This window comes from Brachycentrus maculatus, unplaced genomic scaffold (assembly GCF_059751285.1).
Source record: "Brachycentrus maculatus isolate JH-2025_06_01 unplaced genomic scaffold, ASM5975128v1 h1tg000133l, whole genome shotgun sequence".
Taxonomy (NCBI): Eukaryota; Metazoa; Arthropoda; class Insecta; order Trichoptera; family Brachycentridae; genus Brachycentrus; species Brachycentrus maculatus.
In genome coordinates, this window is record NW_028280886.1 from 102,315 (window position 1) to 125,340 (window position 23,026).

General features: G+C 28.6%; 1 protein-coding gene across 1 annotated transcript in view; it reads right to left on the bottom strand.

Annotated features, from left to right (window-relative positions):
- LOC148309295 (neuroligin-4, Y-linked-like) overlaps positions 1–23,026 on the bottom strand; it is a 367,943-nt gene that overhangs the window by 102,210 nt on the left and 242,707 nt on the right. Inside the window, exons 6-7 of the mRNA XM_088260356.1 lie at positions 16,053–16,545; positions 240–330 (exon numbers count right to left, since the gene is read on the bottom strand). Coding sequence (XP_088116482.1) covers positions 240–330; positions 16,053–16,545 — 584 coding nt within the window. The remainder of the gene's footprint in view (positions 1–239; positions 331–16,052; positions 16,546–23,026) is intronic.

Genomic DNA, 23,026 nt, shown 5'->3' on the forward strand with positions numbered 1-23,026 from the left:
TTCTGATGACTTTTTAATTTTGAATACGATTGTCGATTAGTATTGTCAAAATTGCTTTTTTAACAAAGAATGGTAGTCTATTCAATAATCTACGCTTCTTATTTCTAACGTAGTATTTTTGTTTAATTTATTCATAAAATATAACGCTTATTACCATGACATTTTGTGTGATAAAAAATTTTGGGTAAAAAATCGAGAATGAAATTTAAATAAAATATATTTTATATTGGTTAAAATACCTGTATTGTTCGTTCCCAGTCCGTATACTCATTTACAACGGTGAAGAAAATTTCGCTCAGATGATAGGTGTATGCATTTCTCACGTACGTTCTGTAACAAAGAAAAAAATGTGTTATTATTCACATGCATACATGTATGTAACCGCCTATATCAAAACAAACATAAAAAAAATTGGTCGCAGTAAGTGCAATTTTTAAACTTTATAAAATTAAACAACTTTGTTTTCACCAATTTTCGATTATAATAATACTTTAACCTAAGGGTTTCACTTACTGTGAGGAATTTTTCTTTGAAAGAACAGAAGTTGGAACAAAATCAAAAATAGGACTGTTACTGTTGAAATAAAATTGATTTTTGAATATTTAAATTTTATGTTATCACTTTTTTAATTTCCGAAATTTATAAATTACGCAAGGAGTTTACTAATTTATTAGAATGTAAGATTTCCTTGCCACTGTTTTTTGGGCGATTTCATTAGTTGTTGTTTGGAGTTGCTACGAAATGCACAATAACATTTAGGACTTAGTTTAAGTAAGGGAATGTAATTAATTATGAGTATTTTAATGTTTTTAATGTTTTATAATTTCATGAACCCTGATGATAGCAAGGTTTTCGTCGAAACCGGTAGGTTAAAGTGTACTTATAATAAAAAAGTGGTTAAAACAAAGTTGTTTAATTTTATAAAGTTCATTAAATGTGCCACAAAGTATCTGCGAAAAGCATTCAAGCTATTTTTAAATTTTATTTTCTATTAAAATTGTGTGCGCATGGGAGAATATAGAGTACTTTGGAGAGAAATATGTCCCACTTTAGAGACTACTGCTCTAGAATATGAACTTATGAGGTAAATATGTATTTTGTAGTTTAAAATAACGGTTTATTTCTAGAGCTGAAACAGTTTCAAAGTATAAAAAACCAAGCTCTCAATTTAAATTATTACCTTTCAAAGCAAAATCAATTTATCAAACAATCGGTAAATTAAGCATATTTGCTTATCAAACGACACGAGTGATACCGCTGAAAATCTAACGAATTATATTGTGTAGCTAAATACCGATGTTTATTTAAACAAACCTTATTTAGAGGCTAAAGGGTTGAATGGGTAATTGTATTAAATTACTTTTTAAAATACCCGAAACCAAATATTTACTTTCTCCAAAGTAATAAAACATCATGAAAATTTACTGATCGTAAAAGAGGACTATTTGTTCTACCCAAAAGGTAAATACACCTTAAATAAGCGCCAGTGAACCTTTCAATGATGTTAATTACATTAAGCATACACCCTGATAGGAAATTTTTAAATCTATCGAAAAAAATACTCATACCAAAAACAATGCCCGCATTTTCAAAAACAATTTTTTACAACATTTTAAGTGTGTCTTAGTACCAATTCAAATCAAATTAGTATACTCAAAACGTTTATATTTTAAGCTTATATTTTTTGGTGGAATTGCATTTAATTTAATCACACAATTTAATAATGAAATATCAACTAAATATTCATATTGTGAGCCTGTCCAAACACATACTTATTCACAAATATGGATTATCTCCACTAAGGAATTATTCTTTTACATTTTTTTGACATCTGAACATAGATGAATAACAAAATAGAAGTTTGGGTATTTACAGGGCATGTGACTAATCATTGGCTGGTTAAGTGATCACTTTACACAAGTGCATCATTTACCAATTCTACCCACCTTAAGTTTAAGCTTAAGCTTCCATCTTCAGGTCTAAATGTAAACTAAAACATAATAATTAATTGTTCTATAAATCAGGAGGAGGATAAGGGAAGATGGAAGCCTAGCTTCCGAAACTAGTTGTCTTAAATAAACTCAAGTGGAAAAAAAACCAGTGTCTTCTTTAATAATAGTTTATTTTAATTGTTTAAAAAAATGTATTTCAATTTAAAAAAATATAAATCGTTGATACAAGTGTAAATTAGTAACCTTTGAAAATAAAATTCCTCAAAAGCTCTTGATAAATCAAATGTTAAAAATATTTAAAAAAAAGTTAAGAAAAAAGCTTTGCTTTGATATAAAGCTGCTTACAATGGCTATGCTGCCTATTTATTGTGAACAGACTGTATCTATTAGGTTCGTTTAATTTTAAATACAAATTATTCATTGGTCCTTTTTTGTTAACCTGGATCGCAAGGATATTTAAGGTCCATTTAACGTTCGAATTTATTTGAATATTCTCATGGTTAAATTGTTTCAGTTTTATTTACGTTAAATAAAATTTCAGGAACATCAAAGCGATGACTTGGTAAATGTATATTTCAAATATTATTACCGGCGTGAATAATGTTCCTGGAGGGCAATAGAATGGATAATGAAAATAATTTATTCATGTTTTAAATGATTATGATTTGGTTGTGCCAGGTCAAATGAATTATTGAAATATAACTGTCATAATATTGAGTTGCCACCAGATAAAATAAAGTTCATTTAATATTGACCGATGCAAAAATTATATATTTGAATTTGTTGTCATTGTCAAAATTATAAGTTAATTTATGACAAAGACTGGAACCATTATTAATGTCCCCTCTCATAATGTATGGTAAATACATATTTCATAATATATGCGTTAAAATAATCCAATTTAAAATTTCCTCACATCAATGAAAGATGTATTGCATTATCAAAAAATCCTATTGTTTTGCTTACAACGTTATTTTTTACGACTTTATTTAGCAAAAATAAACTAATATTAAAAACATTTTTATTTATATTACTAAAATTGTGCAGTTTTTTTTTACAGATATAAAAAAAAATAAGAAAATAATTCATTGTTTAAAATACTCAAGAAATTAATAGCTTAACTTGACTAAACTACATCATTCTTAGCTTATATATTCCTTTTTTTTACGAAAACTTCTCCTTGGGATACGGATCTTGCTACCATCGTTTATTTAACAAATTTTCATGAAAACATATTTTTACTGTAATCAACAAGCATACATTTTACAAATTACAAATATTTCATTTCATAACTTACAAAATGACTTGTTTAAAATCATTTTGTACTCGTATCACATTGTAACAGAATCACGTAAGTATTCGACTGACTTTGAAGTAAACAATTTTTATGTCAACAAATCAATTATTCATGAATAAGGAAGAAGCTATTTGCTTCGAAACTAGTTGACATTGTAATTACAGTAAACATATGTATAAAAGGTGCTTTTAAACAAAATTTAACACGCAGTTTGTACACGTAATTGAAGAACGTATTGATAGTTTTTTTTATAAGTGCATCAATTAGATAGTAACTAACTTACTAACTAACCATCACGCCATAACACCTGTCATTGCGAATATTCTCCGCCTCTTCTACATTCATGCATCTTCTCATAAATACCCGTCGATTATTTCGACTAGATAATGCTTATTTCGATTAGATAGGTATTTATTTTAAAATAATATTTGACACGTAGTTTTGTTAAAATAAATAGCCAATATGATATAAACTATAAATAAAATGTAACTTTGTTTTATAATCACTATTAATATTTTAACATAACATTATGTCTACCAGTTTCGAAGCTAACCGCTTCTTTATCAAGACTGATTTATACTAAAAGTAATTAAAAGTAATCATAGTAAAAATATTAAAATAAAAATATTAATTTTAATTATAAAATGAGAAATTTAATCATAAATCACAAAGTTAGTGCTTCAAATATAAATTATATGATATAAACTGTTTCAAATATTTGTTATAAAAATATTTTCTTATGAATGTTGAGTATACAAAACACTGAATTATACCATATAAATAAATTGTATCACTTTATCATTTGCGTAAGTTGGCAAAATAAAACTTTTTTTATTACATAACTTAAACAGTTATATGAATATGAACCTTGAAATAACTTTAAAATGTAAAATATTTTGAGGGCTGAGAAAAATGTGTTTACGAAAACTTTTTCTGTATAATATAACACTTCTTCTGTACATTTATGTATATCCAGAAAAAAATATTTTCTCAGAAAAATATCTTCACACAATGAAGTAATACTTTTAGTCCCATGTAGAGAAGAAAAACAATTCCTAAAATTTACCAACTAATCATAACGCCGCCTGCCTACACGAGTAGGCAGAGAGAATAGAACAGCATACCACTCTGTCTTTGCAAACAGTTCAATCAAACACATTCATACATATCCTCATACATGCCCGCCGATTATTTCGATTCATAGACCGACCACTTTTAAGTATTTGACAAACCTGATCGTGCCAAGTCTTTCATTTGTGCTTCTTTTTCAAACCACATTATATTACGTTGATGCATTAGAAACGTCGTATTTTTCCTTGACAATAAAAATGATTTTTTTCGTATATACATTACTAACTTAGTTAATTACATATTTTCAATTATTTTAAATGACTTTCTTCCATCTTTATGTCAACTTTTTAATCCTATTTGAATATAAACTTTCGGGTTTCGATGCAAAAAACGTTTCTTATGCTGTTTTCACCTCTTCCGTTGTTTTGATTTTTTTCCATTTGAATTATTTTGTAAAGATAAAAAAGGTTAAAATCAGAAGGTGCTAAATTAGGCTAGTATGTCTTATTTTACCTTTCGAACCTCTGTCATCATTTTGCCGCACATTCATCAGAGGGATCGCATTTCAACTGCAATTCATACCTTCGAAATATTTTTATGTGCCTTGTATGATTATATACAAGGAGGTTGCAATTGATCATGTTTCGTTATTCTAGTGACCGAATGTCTGTATTATTATATGATATAACGTAGAATTTGCGTGTTGTGTGGTTGTTCAACAAGATTAGCTGCCTACATTAAACATGACGTCCATGTTAGTTTGGCGAACGCGGTGTTGTATTGGTGTTCATAGTTTATAATCAGTTTAATGTTGTGTTCAAACATTGTTTGGCAAGGACAGAAGCTTGTCATATAAACCATAATGTTACCAATATTTTCAGTGGTAAATAGTACTTGCACTGTAAAGCATCAACTTTCAATTCAACCGTATCAAACATTAATTGAGAGTTTATGTAACATATTAATGTAAACAATTTATTCATTTATGTATTGATTTGGTTGATAATGCTATAACTAGGTGAAACAATTGTCACAATATTGATTTATTTGTGTTTTTTTAACAATTATAAATATTACAAAAAAATACAAATGAGTTGACTCAAAAAATCTGCGTTTGATTTATCATTTAATACATAAATTGAACAAAATAAAAAAAGTGATTGGTTGATTTCACTTAATAAGAAATGGGTTAAGTATTTGTTTAAAAATACTAATTTCATGGTTTTCCTTATAAATGAACGTAATTTTAAAACAAAATTAAGCTAAAATATAAAATGAATGATTATTCTAAGAAATACAATAATACTTTCTTATCCATTAAAAATAATATTTGAAATGCTTAAAATATTCCTTGCTACGTAGGTACGTTTAAAAAAATCGGGTTCATTTAAAAACAGTTCAAACACCAATTTCCGAAAACAAATTAGATTTACAAAAAAATAACATATCGGATAGCAATTTCACCGGTGATCTAACTGATAACTTATTACCGACGTGATTCATCATTTCAAAATTCAGCAATTTTCCTGAACACGCTTTCAGGCTGTGGATTTTGCCGGAAAATATCGAAACGGAATGCGAGGTGAGGGTAGGTTTTTTGCCGAAATGACGCGCCGGTGCGAAGCCATTAATTTTGTCTATCTCCGTTTGGCCGATGATCATATTAGCCCTAGGGGTTGTCCGCGTCAGAAGGGTAGTCTCAGCGACTCTCAAACGTACATTATTTGTCAATAAATATTTAGCGCGCGTTACAAAGGGTTGAACGGTACTTTAAATCATTTTAATTCAAAGATTTATTTTCAAAAAAGTAAATATTCTTGTTTAAAAATGTACTATTAATTAATTTGACATCAATTTTGTAGAATAACATGGTGATTTAAATATTAAAATGGATTTTTAAATTTATTAATATTAACTCAAAAACTACAGATGTTTTAAAGAACAAAATCAACTGATGTTGTTCTCCAAATAAGCTGTGTTAACATTAAAAAATTTAAAAAAAAGGAGTTTTATATAAGCATTTTACATTACATTTAAATCTAAAGGGGCTTAGTTTCCATTGTTTTATGACCAATTTTTACTAGTTTAGTCTATCAACCGTTTTAAATAATGTAAAAAGTTTTGAAATTTTTTTCGTACAAAATACATGATTGAAAACCACTTTACTCAATTTTTTAGAAATTGTGACACAGTACATGTGAGATCGATTATACTCGTATACCTTGGAGTTCCAAAAAATTGAGTACACCGCATGTCAATCATGAGTAGAATGGTAAATATTGCACAAGTATATTGTGATTTCTTAACCAACCTATGTCAGATCATAAACCCTCTCAATATCCAGACTTCCATATTCGTCATCACATGTTGAGATGTCAGAAAATGTAAAAATAACTCCTCAGTGGAGAAAACCTGGATTTGTGAGAAAGTATTTTGAAACTCTAAAAATGTTGTGAAGTATATGTTTGTTTACATATTGTATAATAACAAAGTTTTGAGAGGTGAAATGTGTGTGGGTTTTTTTTAAATCGTAATAAACAAAGGTTTTTTGCCCAACCGAGTTGAATGTCCTTGACTGGTTTCATTCTGAAATGCTTTATGTTACACTGTTCCATGGGCCTGAAAGTGTTGGGTAGAGCGTGCGAGAGATGTGTGGGGGTGGTTTCAGGATGTTTCACCCCCGAATTGCCGGATAACCGGCCCAGAGTTAAGCCTGTAAACCTTTACGATTTCCCGTAAGAGATAACACAAAAATTCCAGTCACAAAATCTGATTCAATGACATATAAACAAGTGAGAAATGGGAGAAATTTGAACGTGACACGAATTACATAAATAACATTAACGAAATTTATTTATAAAGTAATGAAATAAAAGAATATGTATTTTTAAGTAACTAACTAGTTGACCACCATGCTGCTTCTCCACAGGGGTAGGCAGAGAGAAAAGAACTCAGTTATACTCTCCTCTCTTCACTCATTCGATTTTCATGCCCTTACCATCACTTATTTTATCCATAATGCTTATCTTAGCCTTGCACGTTTTCCTTATTTCACCATTCGAACAACTGTTTATTTTATGTAATGAATGTTGAATCAAACACTGATTTAAAATTAGATACATAAATTAAAATGTAGTTCTACAAATTAAACGCCAAATTTATAAAAAAAAACTATTTATTTACTTACACATATTAAAAACATTAATTGTACATATATTATTCTAGACGTGTAATTTCCATAACTCATTTTGGGACATAGGATTATGAACAAAACTGGAAAACAAATAAGAAAAAAATAAGCAAAATGTCATATTTAAAGCAATAAAAGGTACAGTAAATAGACATAAAAAATTCAATAAACATGAATTATGATTATTTATCGTAAGGTGGCCGATATAATAAATAATGTAATTATTATTAAAAATCATCTGGTTGAAAGAAAAGTATCTTAAAATTTAAATGTTATTTCAGGCTGTCTCATAAAAACTAATGTAAAATAATTCGATTTAATCTATTTAAATATGTTTAGCAATGGTGAAGATATTACACTAAGTTCCACTTAGTTTAGTATAAAATGTCATCGTTTAAGCCAGCCAAATGCAAAATCGTGAGTCTTGGGATGCTTAAATTGCTTTTTACATTTTTCATATCAAGTTGAAACACTTGTAAAAATATTGTAAAATATTTAAGCTTAAACGCCCCTGGATGTTTCTTAGCTCTTGCATAATGCAAACAGGTAAAGCGTGGAGCACTAAACGATCACAAAGCTTATTATTAACACTGTATCTGCTATGCATGTTTCAGGAATTCGCTTAGAGAGCATACACACAATATTGGACTATAATATACGTAAGCATCCTTATATGTATGTGTTATAACATACAAAGACCTTCAATTTGCCAAGGAGGCTTCCTGAAAAGATTAAATGTTGTATTTTGACATATTATTTAGTAAAATATCGTTTACGTCGATTGCGATTTCATTTTTGTGTTGCAGTACACAATGGTATCAATCTTTATGTGTGGAAATGAAACACGAAGTTCGTAAAAAGGGTGAATATGGACTGAATCTAATCAAATTGATTTCTCTGACGAATCAAAACGATGTTTGATGGATGTTCAAATGGTTAAATAAGTAAAGAATGTAAGGTTGAGAGAAGCATTAAAATAAAATTAATAAATACGTGTTAAGATGGTTTGGATATGTAGAACGAATGAGTAAAAAATAGTTTAGCAAATTCATGAGGTGACAGTATTATATTAAAGTTGTAAATAGAAGCACAAGAAGACCGACAAAAATTTGCATGATCAAAAGATATGTTAAGAGAGAAAATAATTTGATTATATAAAAAAATAGATTGCAAGTGTAAAATAAAAAAAAAAATATGCAATCGTTTCAAATGAATAAATTTTATGTAAATATGTAGTTTAAACAAAAGGTATTTTCATTTTGAGTAACATTTTTGCGTTGGAAATCATGTGTCAAAATTATTAAACATAGAGTTTTGGTTGTTATATTGTATATATACAAAATGTAGAATTCAACTGAAAGAAGTTTGAAGAAGGTTTAAAAAACCCCAAAGCAACAAATTGACAATTTCTTACGAATATCTCAATAATTCTTTTAGAGGCGAGTATAAGTTTAACCCCCTATACATTCAAATATAACAATATATTATTAATATGTGAGAAGAAAGTATTTTAATCCTCTCAACACGAAATTATTTTGGTTATAAGTTTTTATATTGTTACCAAAACAACAGTTGTATAACACGAGTATTTAGCTCTCCTGTAATGTGAACGTTTTTTACTAAAAGGATGTAAAAACTCATTCGCCGGAAAGTTTTTCCTTCAACTGAAGTATTTTCGCTCAACCGAAAGTTTTTTGTTAAGAGAATTTCCCTAGCCATCCGTTTATTGTTTGGGATTGCCTCAATTTAAATATTACCTGCCCCGAATGAATTAATTACCATAAAAATGGCGCCTAACGAACGACTACCTAGTCTCATTTTTTATTGCAAGAGAAGAATTTTATTGCATATTTTTATGGTCTGAAAATTGGCCATTTCTCTTTTTGTCTTTTAACCCTGCTGTGCTTTTGTGTTTTCAAGCTTCAATTAAAAAATTGAGGTTATAATATTATTTTACATTGGTTTAATCCCTGTTCTAAAAGTAAAATTCTTATTTGTCGGATTGATCATTTATAAAATACATTTTGAACATTTGAAATGGTATGTTAAATTCGAAAAAGTTTCTTTAAAGCAATTTTTATAAAATAAAAATGTGTTTTAATTTTTATCAAAAATTAAAAACAATAGATTTATATTATCCACTGACACTTCGTGATGGAATTGCATTTTTAATTTATTATTAGATTAAAACCAATATTTTTAGCTTTTCCACTTTTTTATTTGACCAGCGACCGGGTTTCGTCGTTACCGACATCATCAGACTGGTTTCGTCGTTACCGACATCCAGTCTGATGATGTCGGTAACGACGAAACCCGGTCGCTGGTCAAATAAAAAAGTGGAAAAGCTAAAAATATTGGTTTTAATCTAATAATAAATTAATTAAAAACAACACTAAACAAAAACAACATCACACGTTACACAACTATATGAAGTGATCACTTAAGCCAGCCGAATACCAAGTCGTTAGCCATGGGATGCTCAGACATCCATATTTTTTAGTATTTAAGCGATAGATGTTTCATCTCAAGTTAGATATTATAGAAGTTTTAATAAATAATTTTAAATTAGATGTTTTTAATTATTTTAAAATTAAAAAATAGCTCTCAAATTAAATTAAGAAGAGTACTAATGAAATGCTTCAAAAGAAGATGTTTTTCTTATATTTTTGGCAATGAATTATTTATTCAACTCAGAAAAGATAACATAAAAACATTTTTTATACTTAACAAATATTTTTTTAAAATTTAAAAGCAGTCTTTAAAACATATTAGTAATTGTTACATTCAAATTCTTGATCGTTCTGTAGAACTTGATCAATATATTGGGTTGATTATTGTGTTGAAGAAAGTACGTTTATACTGTTTTTTTACAATATAACATTTATCCAAATTCTTTTCAATTGATTTCATATCATTTTTATTCAACAAAATTAAATGTGAAAACTGATTAATTATTCAATTTCCATTTGTTTGATGTAAATTAAAATAAATAAATATTATTTCAGCTTACAAGGAAAATTTAAAGTAACACGCTTCAGGATTTGTTATGTAAATGGACTGTCATCGCTTACCCCAAGTATATGAAGATAAATTGCTTGGCCATAGGATGTATGGTAGTGTAAACATATTTCTCAATAAGCTCCGTTGAAATTATTAACAAATACGCCCGTAATCTGGGGTAATTTTAGATAGCGCTACCCTTATTAGGGTTGAAAAGTTACTAACACAACATTTTCAAACGCGCTTTAATCAAGGTATTAAAAATATTTTTAACGAGAAATTTGCGACGTTTATAAATGTGAGATGAAAAATATTGTATATATGAATATGCAAATTTCTAATGATTTTTTTTAAAGTTATAAAATATTAAAACACCGTTTACAAGTACAATTTGCACATCAATGCACATACGAGTATCAAAATTTCACAAAGAGTAAATATTGTTATCATTAATCAATAATATCATTTTGAGCAGAGCTTTTTTAAATCAATTATGGATTTTGTAAAATCAATTTCAGCGATATTAAAATAAATATCGTTTGGTAGTAAATAGATAAAATAATGAATAAATCAAATATTTACTTGCGTGTTTCGTGCTTGGACAAACAAATTTTTGATACAAAACATTAATGGGGTTAAAAAAGGTATTTTTTCATACATAAAATAATCGAAAGTTTAAATTGAAATATTCACTATTTAAAAAAAAATACTACACATTTTTATACAAATCGATAAAAGGATATTACGGAACGATAAATAAAACTCCTTTAATAAATAAAACTTTTAAATTATATATATTAAAGTTACGAAATGTTTCCCTTTATACTTTTTGAATGATTTTTATTGTTCTTATTTATTATAAATATTTTGTTTTAAATATCTTAGTATTTTTTGTAGGCCTAAGCAACCCGTTATTTAAAATAGGTCACATTTTGTGGAAGAGTAGATTCAACTGAGCCCACGACGCTAACCACAGGACAACAACTCAAAAATATTCTAGTTATCCAAGTGGTTTGATAATTATAATAATATTTTAAGGATGTAACACTCGAGTATGGATACTGTGCCAAAGAAATGATAAGAATTTAAACAACAATACAAAGTTTATTTTAAATAATTTAACTCCTTACAATACGAAACTAAGTGAGAACAAAGATATTTTAATACTAAACTTTATTATAACATGGCGGCCATTAATGCAGAACTTTGCGGGGACTCATATATTTATCGTTAACGGAATAATATCCTTTTTTCAAAGCTCGGTTGAAATTTACATATCTCCCGCCACATTTGAAAAAAAAACGAAAATATTTGCATCTGTCCCTCCCACTCACATTATTTCAGTATGTAAGTGTGCGTGCTTTCAGGGCGGAAGTTGACCGAGTCTGGTTAAGCTTCCGGCGTACATCCTGGAGTGCTTGCGGATGTAAATTTCGTCTCCGCTTTGTACTCTGTGTTCTACTGTCTTTTCTATGTTCTACTCTTTATTCGTTCCTTTTTGTATGTATGTGTTTTAGAAGGGAAAGTGGTCAACTCAAGCTGTGACCACCAAATCTAAATTACCTCAAGAAGTACAAATTCCAATTTCGAAGTATTATTTGGAAAATATTAACGGATAAACTATTTTTTATAATTATTTAAGGCATGTTAATTTTTATCTTGTAAATTGTACACACCATTAGTTTAAAAGTAAAAAAAATATTTTACCAAGTTTTATACAAATATGAGGTCAATCTTTGTAAAAAAATAATTGAAGAGATTACGTATGCGATTGTTACATTACTCCATATTAAGCAAAATCTCTGTTCGATAATGCAGAGAATATTGAAAGTATATAAACTGATTTTTTAACCCTAATGTTTATTATGTAATACTTTAAAAATTTCCTCTTAGGTTCTAGAAAGTTTTACCAAAAAATAGGTTAACAGGTTGTCATTTAGATTGTTTACTTTTTGAAATACTCGCTGAGTATGTATGCAGAAATATGAAAAAAGTAAATATTCTTTAAGTATGTAATATTTTTTTGGTGAAATATAACCCACAGTAAGTACACATCCCCTCGACATTCAGCTGTCCATTCTTTGTCTTCGGCTTATACTATCTACATATATTTGAACATCTACTTTCAATATTGATCTCTATCTGATATAAAGATCCTTTAAGATCTCTTGAAAAAAACTTAGTAGGCAATTGTCGTAACTTTTTTTTGTCAATGCCTGCCTCCGATAAAAATCAACAAAAGTTTTGTTTTAATAATGTAAAGTACGTCAGAGTAAATAGACATATTTTTTTTTTTATAAACGAACATTTATTTATACATAGACTTAATAAAAACAGTAGATAAAAAATGGGTATTAAGGTAAAAATTGAATCAAAAAAGTTTTTCCTTTGTAAAATAATGGTACTTGTAACAAATTAACCTACATTTTTTTTTAAACTAAAGTTTAATGGTAGTCAACAATGAACATAATATTGATTGTTACAGGATAAAAAATAATAAGTTAAACCTTTCAAAGAAAACGACGCTATATGAAATGTCTTAATACATTTCTATCAATATTTTATTTTATAAAGCAGCTTTACCTTAAGTTCTTTACTCCTTTACGTACGTCATTTATTTGTCATCAAATATATTCTTCACCGGATTAAAAATATATAAACAAATAAATTGCTTGTGAAGAAACTTATTTGTATTTTTGTTTGTTGATTAGAACATCTGCAGTTCTCGAAACAAGTCGTATTTTCATTAATGAATTCAAAAGTAGTTTTATACGAATAAATAAAGTTTTTTACTTTCATGATCAGTTTATTTTACAAAGATAACAAATCAATAAATAATAAAAGTTATTAGATTTATATTATCCACTGACACTTCGTGATGGAATTGCATTTTTAATTTATTATTAGATTAAAACCAATATTTTTAGCTTTTCCACTTTTTTATTTGACCAGCGACCGGGTTTCGTCGTTACCGACATCATCCAGTCTGATGATGTCGGTAACGACGAAACCCGGTCGCTGGTCAAATAAAAAAGTGGAAAAGCTAAAAATATTGGTTTTAATCTAATAATAAATTAATAAAAGTTATATAAAGCTATTTGGGGGCATTTTTTAGTATGTATCAATGGGTCAACCTCTTATTATTTGAACCTAGTGGAAGTTTTTAGCTTTTTATGAAAATCAAGGCGTATTTATCCGTGACTGCCCATAAACACATATGTCTTATGACTTTATATTAACTGGATTTAGAAAGAGTCAAAATGGTTTATTAGCTGTTTAAATTCTAAAACAGATTACTCTTGTAAATTTTATTTGCCGTATGTGAATAAATTTTTATAATAAATAATCAATTAACCGTTTTTTCAGCAATTGTTTTTTATCAAAAAAGTTCTGTTTTTGACATTCGCGTTTGAAAATCGATAGGGATTTTACATCAAAGAAGTCTTAGAATCGCTATGTAAAGACGCCTTCAATAAGTAGTACAGAATACGATGTTTTGAGGAAAAAGAAAGACATCAGAGTGAATGGGAAATGTGATTCGGAAAACGGAAAGGGATTCTGATGGAGTTTTGATATTGATATTCGACTAAAAATAAGGTGACTTGAAGGTGTTCCGAGGAAATAATAATCGAAGGGAAAAAGTAAATCTCGTGTTTTGAAAACGTTATAAATCCATCATGTAAAAAATAAGGATTTTTTTTCATGTACAAGAATTTAATTTTGTAAATAATTAAATTTTTATTTTTATTTTAGGCCTAAAAATAAATATTTGATTTTTTTTCTCATAAGTTTCCTTTCTCGACTTGATAGTAATGTCGACATAGTTGTTTATTTATTTTGTTTAACGATTTGTAGAGCTCCATTTAAATATATGTATTATTGTTAAATCAAGCACAGAATTTCCGAGTCTACTAAATTGTATTTTATTGTTAAAAAAAACACATAAAAATTATTATTTCAATAAAAACGCCTAAATACGGTATTTTCAAACGACACTTGTTTGGAAATGCCATAACTAGGCGAATAAATTGTCAATTATATGTTAATTTGTGTGTTTTTTTAACTTCAATTATGTGTTTTTTTAACATTAAAATACAACTTAGTAGACACAAAAAATCTGTGTTTGATTTAAGAATCAATACGTTAATCAAAAATATTATTTAAAAAAAAAAAACGTTAAGATAATAGTAAATAAAATATCTGCTTATACAAAAAGCATTGAAATAACGAAACCAAAAACAAAAACAGCCTCTTATCAAATTATATATGTTTTTATGTATATCTTCAAATAATCGTTGATTATTTACAATGTGTTTTATTGTAATTTTGTATATACCTGATCATAAATGATAAGTACGGTATCGAGAAAAATATTATTGTTTTATTCTTATGAAGTAATTTAAATTAATAAATAATTAAATTTTACTTGTGCATAAATTGATTCTTCACTGTACGTAAAGAATAAAGACTATTTTAATTATAATTTATTTCTGTTAATAATTTGAGGACACGACATCAACCTTCCATACTAACAAGGTACATGCCGAAAGCATACATGCATTCATACATCCTTAAACATAGGAGTAAAAAATATTATGATTATGAAAAAGTGTGAATTCCATTTTTTTATATTTGCGAATAAAACGATGATTGGGATGCTAAACATTGAACAAAAATTTCTTATATCGAGTCATTCGGTTCTTATAAAGTTAACTATGTAGCTAAGTGGATAAAACCCAGACCAGACAACACAAAAACCGAGTTTTTATCCTGGCTTATCCAGCAATAATTTATTTCTTTGATATAAAAACCTATGTTTATCATCGTAGTATTTTTTTGGTTGTTTACCAAATATGAAAATACCCACCTAAACTCATTCATTAATGTAACGAGTATTTTTACTTTTTACAAGTTTTCCCCATTTCACCACACACGTTTTTGCGTTAGTTAAAGTTCCCGTTAGTGGGGAGAATCTCTGAAAACTTCCTCTTACACTTAATTTAAATTAAAAAGCTCGCCAAAACACGCTCCTCTACTTTTACATGCAAGTTTTCAATTTTCAGCGCTCTCTTGAAAGCTTCGGTTAAAAATTCAGCGCATTATTATGAAAAAATGGAGTTTATTTTGCGCGAGCTTTTGCACAATAAGCTTAATTGCATTGTTATTAAATTTTAACTTTTAACAACAGGATTTAAATTCTCTTACAGAATAAATAATATCGGATGGCAACATAAAACTAATTATTAAATGAAATTTAATATTCTGTAAAGCTGTATTAAATTTATTGATAATCTTTCTAGCGTATTTTAAAGCAAACATTAATTTTGACTTACTTATTCAAAAATTTTATTTGGATCTCTAATTGAGTTCAACCTTCGTGGTTATATTTTAATGAAATCATTAACCATAAATATTAAGTTGAGAAATGTTGTTAAATATAATTTGGACTTAAACCTTGTTTTCACAACTTGCGGACAAATTATTGTTGGTACACTAAAGACTAAAGATTGTAAAGTTATAATATCATATTTAAATACCTTACCTTAAAATTCTGTCTCTTCTTTCAGATTCGAACCCATTCTGAATATCTTGGGCCGAAAACTTCCACAAAGCCTCGCTGGTAACAACCCCAAAAAGAAGGTCATACCGAATTTGCATATTCCTGCCTGAATTTCGATCACTTCTCTTCGAGTGACTATTATAATTTGAACCCTCGACGGGAGCGTAATTTTGCATCTCATTTGGAATGAAGTAAGTCAAGAATTCTTTGGCGTAGTCTGTTTTTATCACGACCCCGTCGACAGAAGGTCCGAAAGCCGACAGGTAGTTGGGAGCTGTGACGTCCGCCTCTAAGAGTTCCTCGATTTTTGACTCTCTGAGACAGTCCACGATCTCTTCGTGATCTTTTGCCAAGTCGTCAGGAATAGTGCAATTCACTTCTCTCGCTAGACGTACGGAGTAATTGACAGGGTCTTCAACCAACGCCCAGGAACTCAGAGCCGATCCCGATAGGAGAACTGCGCGGTGGAACAGACCTGGGGAAACAAAATTAAGAATTATTAATAACCTTTTTATCAATCGAATGTATCGTGTAAACATTATTATTTTACAAAACATATTAAAAAAGTCATATAAAACATATTTGTTAATGCCTGTTTATAGGTAACCATGATAGCACACTAAAATAATTTACTAATAGTATAATAATTACTATACTATACTATTAGTATAATAATTCACTTACTAGAAATATTTTAATTTTGTCATCCAATTCAAGTACTAAGTTTTTTCGACATTCGTTTTTTAAAGACATTCGTTTGATAATGCCCTAACAAGGCGAAACAATTGTCACAATATAAATTTTTATGTGTTTTTGTTAATAAATACAACTTAGTAGACTCAAAAAAACTGTGTGATTTAAAATTAATATATAAATTAAAATGAAGTTCTACAAATTAAACGCCAAATCAATAAATACTAAGTTTTTTTTTGTAAAATTTTGTTTGTGGAAATAAAAAAAAGCTCTCTTATATCGAGTCATGTGGTTCTCGTAAAATTAACTAAAGAAATTGTAAAGTACAAAGCTTTCTCCATTTAAAATAAATGAATAATCCGCAAAGCATCTACTTTTAAAGGTTTTTCTGCAGTTAGGACAGTGAGGATAGGGAAGGTTAATGTAAAAAACACACCACAAATAAACAGGCAAAATCAAATAAATCTTTCTTTAATTATTTTTGCAATTGACGGGAATCGAACCCGTGACGCCAGATTCGCAGCCAACCGTCTACCGATCTACGCCACGGTGCCAATCTATTGAACATACGTGAGATCCTTCCGATATTTTTTAGAGGAGTGAGGAAACCCAGTTTTGTGAATGATTTGAATACATTTGAAATATTGTGTAGTCGTGTTTACTTTAATCAACTTAAAAAAAAGTTGTTTTAAGCAAGTGCTTTATTTTAATATTTTAATTATAACGGATAGTTGAATCGATGATTTTGATTTCCAAGTACTTAAATGTACATTATTTTTTGACATCTCATCAAAGATGAAGAAGAATATGGAAGTCTGAGCATTTACGGGGCTGACGACCGTCATATGCTGGTTTAATTGATCACTTTACACACGTGTAACATTCACCAATTTTACCCATTATTGACAACCACACTTCTCAAATTTTTAGAAGTTATATATATATATATATATATATATGAACCAATTTAAAACAATATTCTTGAATCACTAGAACTTCACTAGAGACATTTATTGGTGAGATGAAAAGAAGCTTTTTACTAAGCAGAAACTTTTTTATTAATATGTGAGGTCCGAATCCTGAATTATAATCACTTACATGAAAAACGCCAGATAATATCCTTTTCATTTTTATTATTTAAGCTTATAATTTGACCAGATGATTTATTTACAACATTTTGAATATGTTGTAAAAAAAGTTGTTTTAAGCAAGTGTTTTATTTAAATATTTTAATTATAACGGATAGTTAGATGGATGATTTTGATTTGCAAATACTTAAATGTATGTTTATTTGACCCGAGTTGACTAGGCATCTACCGGATTAATCTATTGACAGAATAGTAATTACCCATTTTACTAATTGACTGGTACTGGAAGTCAACATTGCCACGTCTGCAATCAACTAATTAACTATTTATTACCGTAAGTGATATTACGTTTAGCTATCTAAACCATATCGGATTGGATGATGATGGGCTAAATCCTTTGACGCTAACGTCCAGTTTAGATACCAGGGTCCATGCCATCAATTGTAATAACCTCGTTACCAAAATTATTATAGGAATCAATAATATAGATTAGTTAAACATGTTAATTTTAAAATGTGTCACCTACTTTCAAAATTTGCCAGATCCTATTTCATAAGATTTAAAACAAATACTCTATCGGAATGCCAATTGTAGATTTTATTGTTTAAAATATTTATACACTTGGAAACCCTGCTAAAAACTACTTAAAAACAGCGGCGTATTTTAAATTCCGTTATATTTAGGAAAATTTGCCTCTGACCCATATCAGCCAATCAGAGAGCTGGGATAGGTCAAAAATTAAGTTGACGTCATTATCGGTTGGTGTCTCGTGTTTTTTTTAAATACTAAAGAATCCAAAAAAAATCTCTATATCACAATATTTTATCTAAAGATAGACAAATCTTTGAAACATAAATGTTACCCCTTTAATTTTGCATTTTTTGCAAAATCGACTTACATGGATCTGGCGGATTTTGAAATTAGGCAATACAAATATTCTGTATGCCAACACGCAAGTCTTAAAAATTGTTTCAAAAGAAAAAGTGGTAATTATTAAAGAAAACACGGTTTGTTTTCAATTGAGTTTATTTTATGACAACTATTTTTGGAAGGTAAGCTTCCATCTTCAGGTCTAAATGTAAAATAATTTTTTTTTTTTTCTTTAGTAATTTCAACATATCTTAAAAAATCGGTTTTCTGCATATTACATTTATTTTTATGTTATAGAGCAATAAATTATTAAAAAGTATTTCATTTCCATTTCAAATTATTTTTTCCGCAATATCTAATGTTGGCAACCTCTAATTTTGTGATAATGAACGATTAACGTCAGTAATACCGGTTTATGTAAGCTCATCACGTGAACACTTACGAACCGTTTACGTTGTCAAAGGACCGACCGACGAACCTATCACCAATTACCGACGGGGCGCGGTATTTAACGTAGATTGAAAGGCGTATTTTAATATCCATAAAAATATTTAAAGATTGCTGAATTCAAATAAATTAAATTGATTAATGATGCCTCTATGGAGGGATTTTTTAAATGATACAAATTATATCTTACCTTTTAACGGTCTTTTTATCAGCATTTTTTTAAAACTTACAATGATTTATATTAGATAATTTAAACCTACAATACAACTTTTTGTTGTTGTTCAATATTTGTGGAATTAAAATATACTTGAAACTTAAAAAAAACAATAAAAAATATACTTGAAACTTTCGCGGGTTAAAACTGAATCTTTTTAAGTTTAAGGAACATTATTTTTAAAACATGGCTCCTTTTGCATTTGTTGAACAATTTTTTATTTCAAGATTAAATATTGTCAAAGTGAAAATTAACTGCAGATGCTCTTGACAAAACAAAATATTCATTTATTTGTGAATATGTTCACTATTCTCAATCAAGAAATAATGTGATTTTGAAAGCCGAAGTAATAAACAAATATATAGTTTTGACTGGATTTTTTTTAATAACGAGAGAATGCTGCATTGGTGGAAATACCTTGTATTTTTTAAATATAAAATTAGGAAGTCATATCTTTGATCATTTCATTATCAACTTTAAATGATTATAATGAGAAAAGGTTTTCAAGGTACTTATTATACAAATGCAACTACACAAATGACTTCAAACAACTACAACGGTGCACAAGTAATCGTTTTTTGTGCATAATTAACGTTCTTTCTAAAGCGTTTCACTTTTCTCGTCTGATCCAGGCTAATTCGCCAAACCACGTCTAAAACAGTCTCAACCTCAAAAAAAAATGCACCATCAAAAGAAGTTACATAAAAACGGAAAAATCATAAAAATAAGTAAATAATGTTTATGGAGTAACGGGATATTCTTTTTTCGATCACTCGATATATCTCCAATAACAGTGCTGAAAATTTCTGTTTCCTGTCATCGGAGCTTTCCTCGAAAACAAAATGGCGTATATGGCGCGAACAATAAAAGTATTGACATTTTCCCGATCGTCTACTTTTCCCGAGAAAATAAATTTCCGTTATTTTACGGCAAGAAGCGAATTTATCACACGGCAAAATAACTAGCACGTTCCACCACCCATGTCAAGTTACTGCAGATATGTGCTACATTCAATTTCATATATAAAATTTAAAGAAAGATTCGCGTTGATTGAACAGCGTACGATGTTATTGTTTTCAATAATGATATTAATTTATTTGATATCAACTTTATATTTCTATCAAATGGATTCATAATATTCAAAGTAACTGTTTAAAAACAAGCTTTTATGTTTGGAAAGGGATTCATACTGTTATATTTAAAATGAGGTTTGTATTTAATTTACATTGTCTCACTTCAGAATCTAGTGATCAGCTCATTAGGTTAACATGCTCGAGATACCTAGTTTTAATTCGTTTGGGAGGGAGCTTTAGATTTTATTTTATTTAATTAAATTTAACATTGGACTACCTTGTCTTATACACCTAACCCTTCACTGCATGACTTCTTTTTGGATGGCTGCATGACTGCATTGACAGCTCGTCTTCGAAAGACAAGTGAAGTTATTATTTTGGCGTTCATAGCGCGTCTTTTGGCTAAATTATGAACTATATACTTAAAGTACCTGAGTTATGAATGTATCTAATCAATAACAACAAAGAATGGTTGCTTATATTTTTAAAGAACCTTTTAACACTAACTTTTGGGTATGTAACAAATTTGATACACTATGCAGTGAAGGGTTAATTTACGATGAAGATAGCAATTTGTCGATCCAGAATTTTTGAAAAATGAAAATAATTTTTTAAATAAAATTTGTGTGGGTCTTGGGAATGCAACAATGAAGATAAATAAATAAATTTTCTCATATACTATCTAAATTAAACTACGGTTTTGATTTAAACTAAAAAGTGATTTTGCATTATTGATTCTAACAATAAGATAAGTAGGATTTTGTTCCTACACTCTTATATCTTTATATTTACGAGCAAAATTTAAGATTTTTGCAGTCGAAAAGCAATGGAAAAGGTTGTGGAATGATTTTTTATCGTTCATTGGCAAAAATAAACTGTTTTAAATACAAAATAGGAATTGTATTAGTGAATTTATTTTTTTGAACAACATTTCAAATCAATTATCATCACATGCTTTACTAGTATAAAATGAAGCAAAGGTTTCCCTTAATATTTATCAATTTCATCGAGGCTGTTCTGGGAGCAAGGGAACAGTAATGGTGTTGTTACGCCTTGCTAATAATGTCCCATAAATGCTGCATTATATCTCGTTAGGGTAATTATAATGTTTGGAGAAGGGTAGTTTTACAGGGGTGGAAAGTGTGATAAATGTATTATGAGAACATTTCCTCGTCACGACACAAATATGTGTCATAGTAATAATGTTAATTAATTAATGTTTTTCAAACGAGACGTGTTCATTACAGAAATGAATTACGACTGTAATAATATAATAATTATCTTGGATTAATTGAGCAAGCCGTCAAATGATACTATTCGTATTTTTTATTATGATTTTTTATATGATGTGACGTTAAATTTTATGTCAACAAACGGATACCTTATTAATGTGCAAGTAAGACAAATAAAGCACCTTATTAGAGCTGCTTTTTTTGTAAGCCCAGACTACTATTTTCTTCTATATCTGTGTTGAGATGTCGTCAGTATAAAAAAGTAACTTTAAAGTAGACCAAACTCAGATTTGTGAACAATTATTTGAAGACACTAAAACATTGTGAATAAAATATCTAAACGAAATGAAAATTTAATTTAAAAAAAATTTAAGACTTATGTTGACAGCGGAAATTGAAATTAATGATTTTGAGTTGTGTTCAAATACTTGTTCACAAATCTGAATTATCGTCAAATAAAGGAGTTATTTTTCACATTATTTTTTTGACATCTTATTTTGACAAGCCTTATTTGTTCCGACTTATTTGTCCGCCTCCGTAGTGTAATGGTCAGCACGCTCTGCTACCATTCTGTAGGTCCTGGGTTCGATTCCCAAGGGGGGTAAAATAAATATAAGAGATTTTTTCACTGTTATATTTATTCAAGATTACCCTGGACTGGTACCTGAAGCGGAGGGTTGATCACCTTTCCTTCATGCGTAAACGATCAAGATAACGCAGTGCCCTATGCACCATTGGGGTGAGGATAAGGGTTTTATTATATTTTTTTAACAAGAATATGAAAGAATTTCGAAATAAAATTTGTTAGAAAAATTAACAAGATATCATAGTTTTAACCCCGGTTTTGTTATATATGTAATATTTTTCTAGCCTCTCACTAGTTTAAGGTTAAAATTAATGTTAAAAAAAACTATACTTAAAGTTAGTTTTTTATTAAGTAAAAAAAATATTTTTAACACTCTCCTTATCATCCATCGTTTACTTTGTGTAATACCATTTTAATAAACACTTATTTATGACGACCTGTTTTGGAATAATTATTCCATTATCAGGTCATTAAAATATTATTATTATGAATTAACATTTTTGCAAAAATAAAAATTTTGAAAGAGAGAAAGAAGACAAATGAATTACAATGGGAATATTTTTAAAAGTGGACACGAAATTAAATTTGGTTGGACAAATATTATGTCACTCACGCCCATTCACCATTACTTTGCCCATCAAAACAAAAACAATAGATGCTTTTTAATGTCATGTCGATAAGAAGTAACTGCCGAAAATTTTGTTGTGTTTCAGAGAATACAGGTCTTCCCCATACTAATAAGTAGTAAAAAAG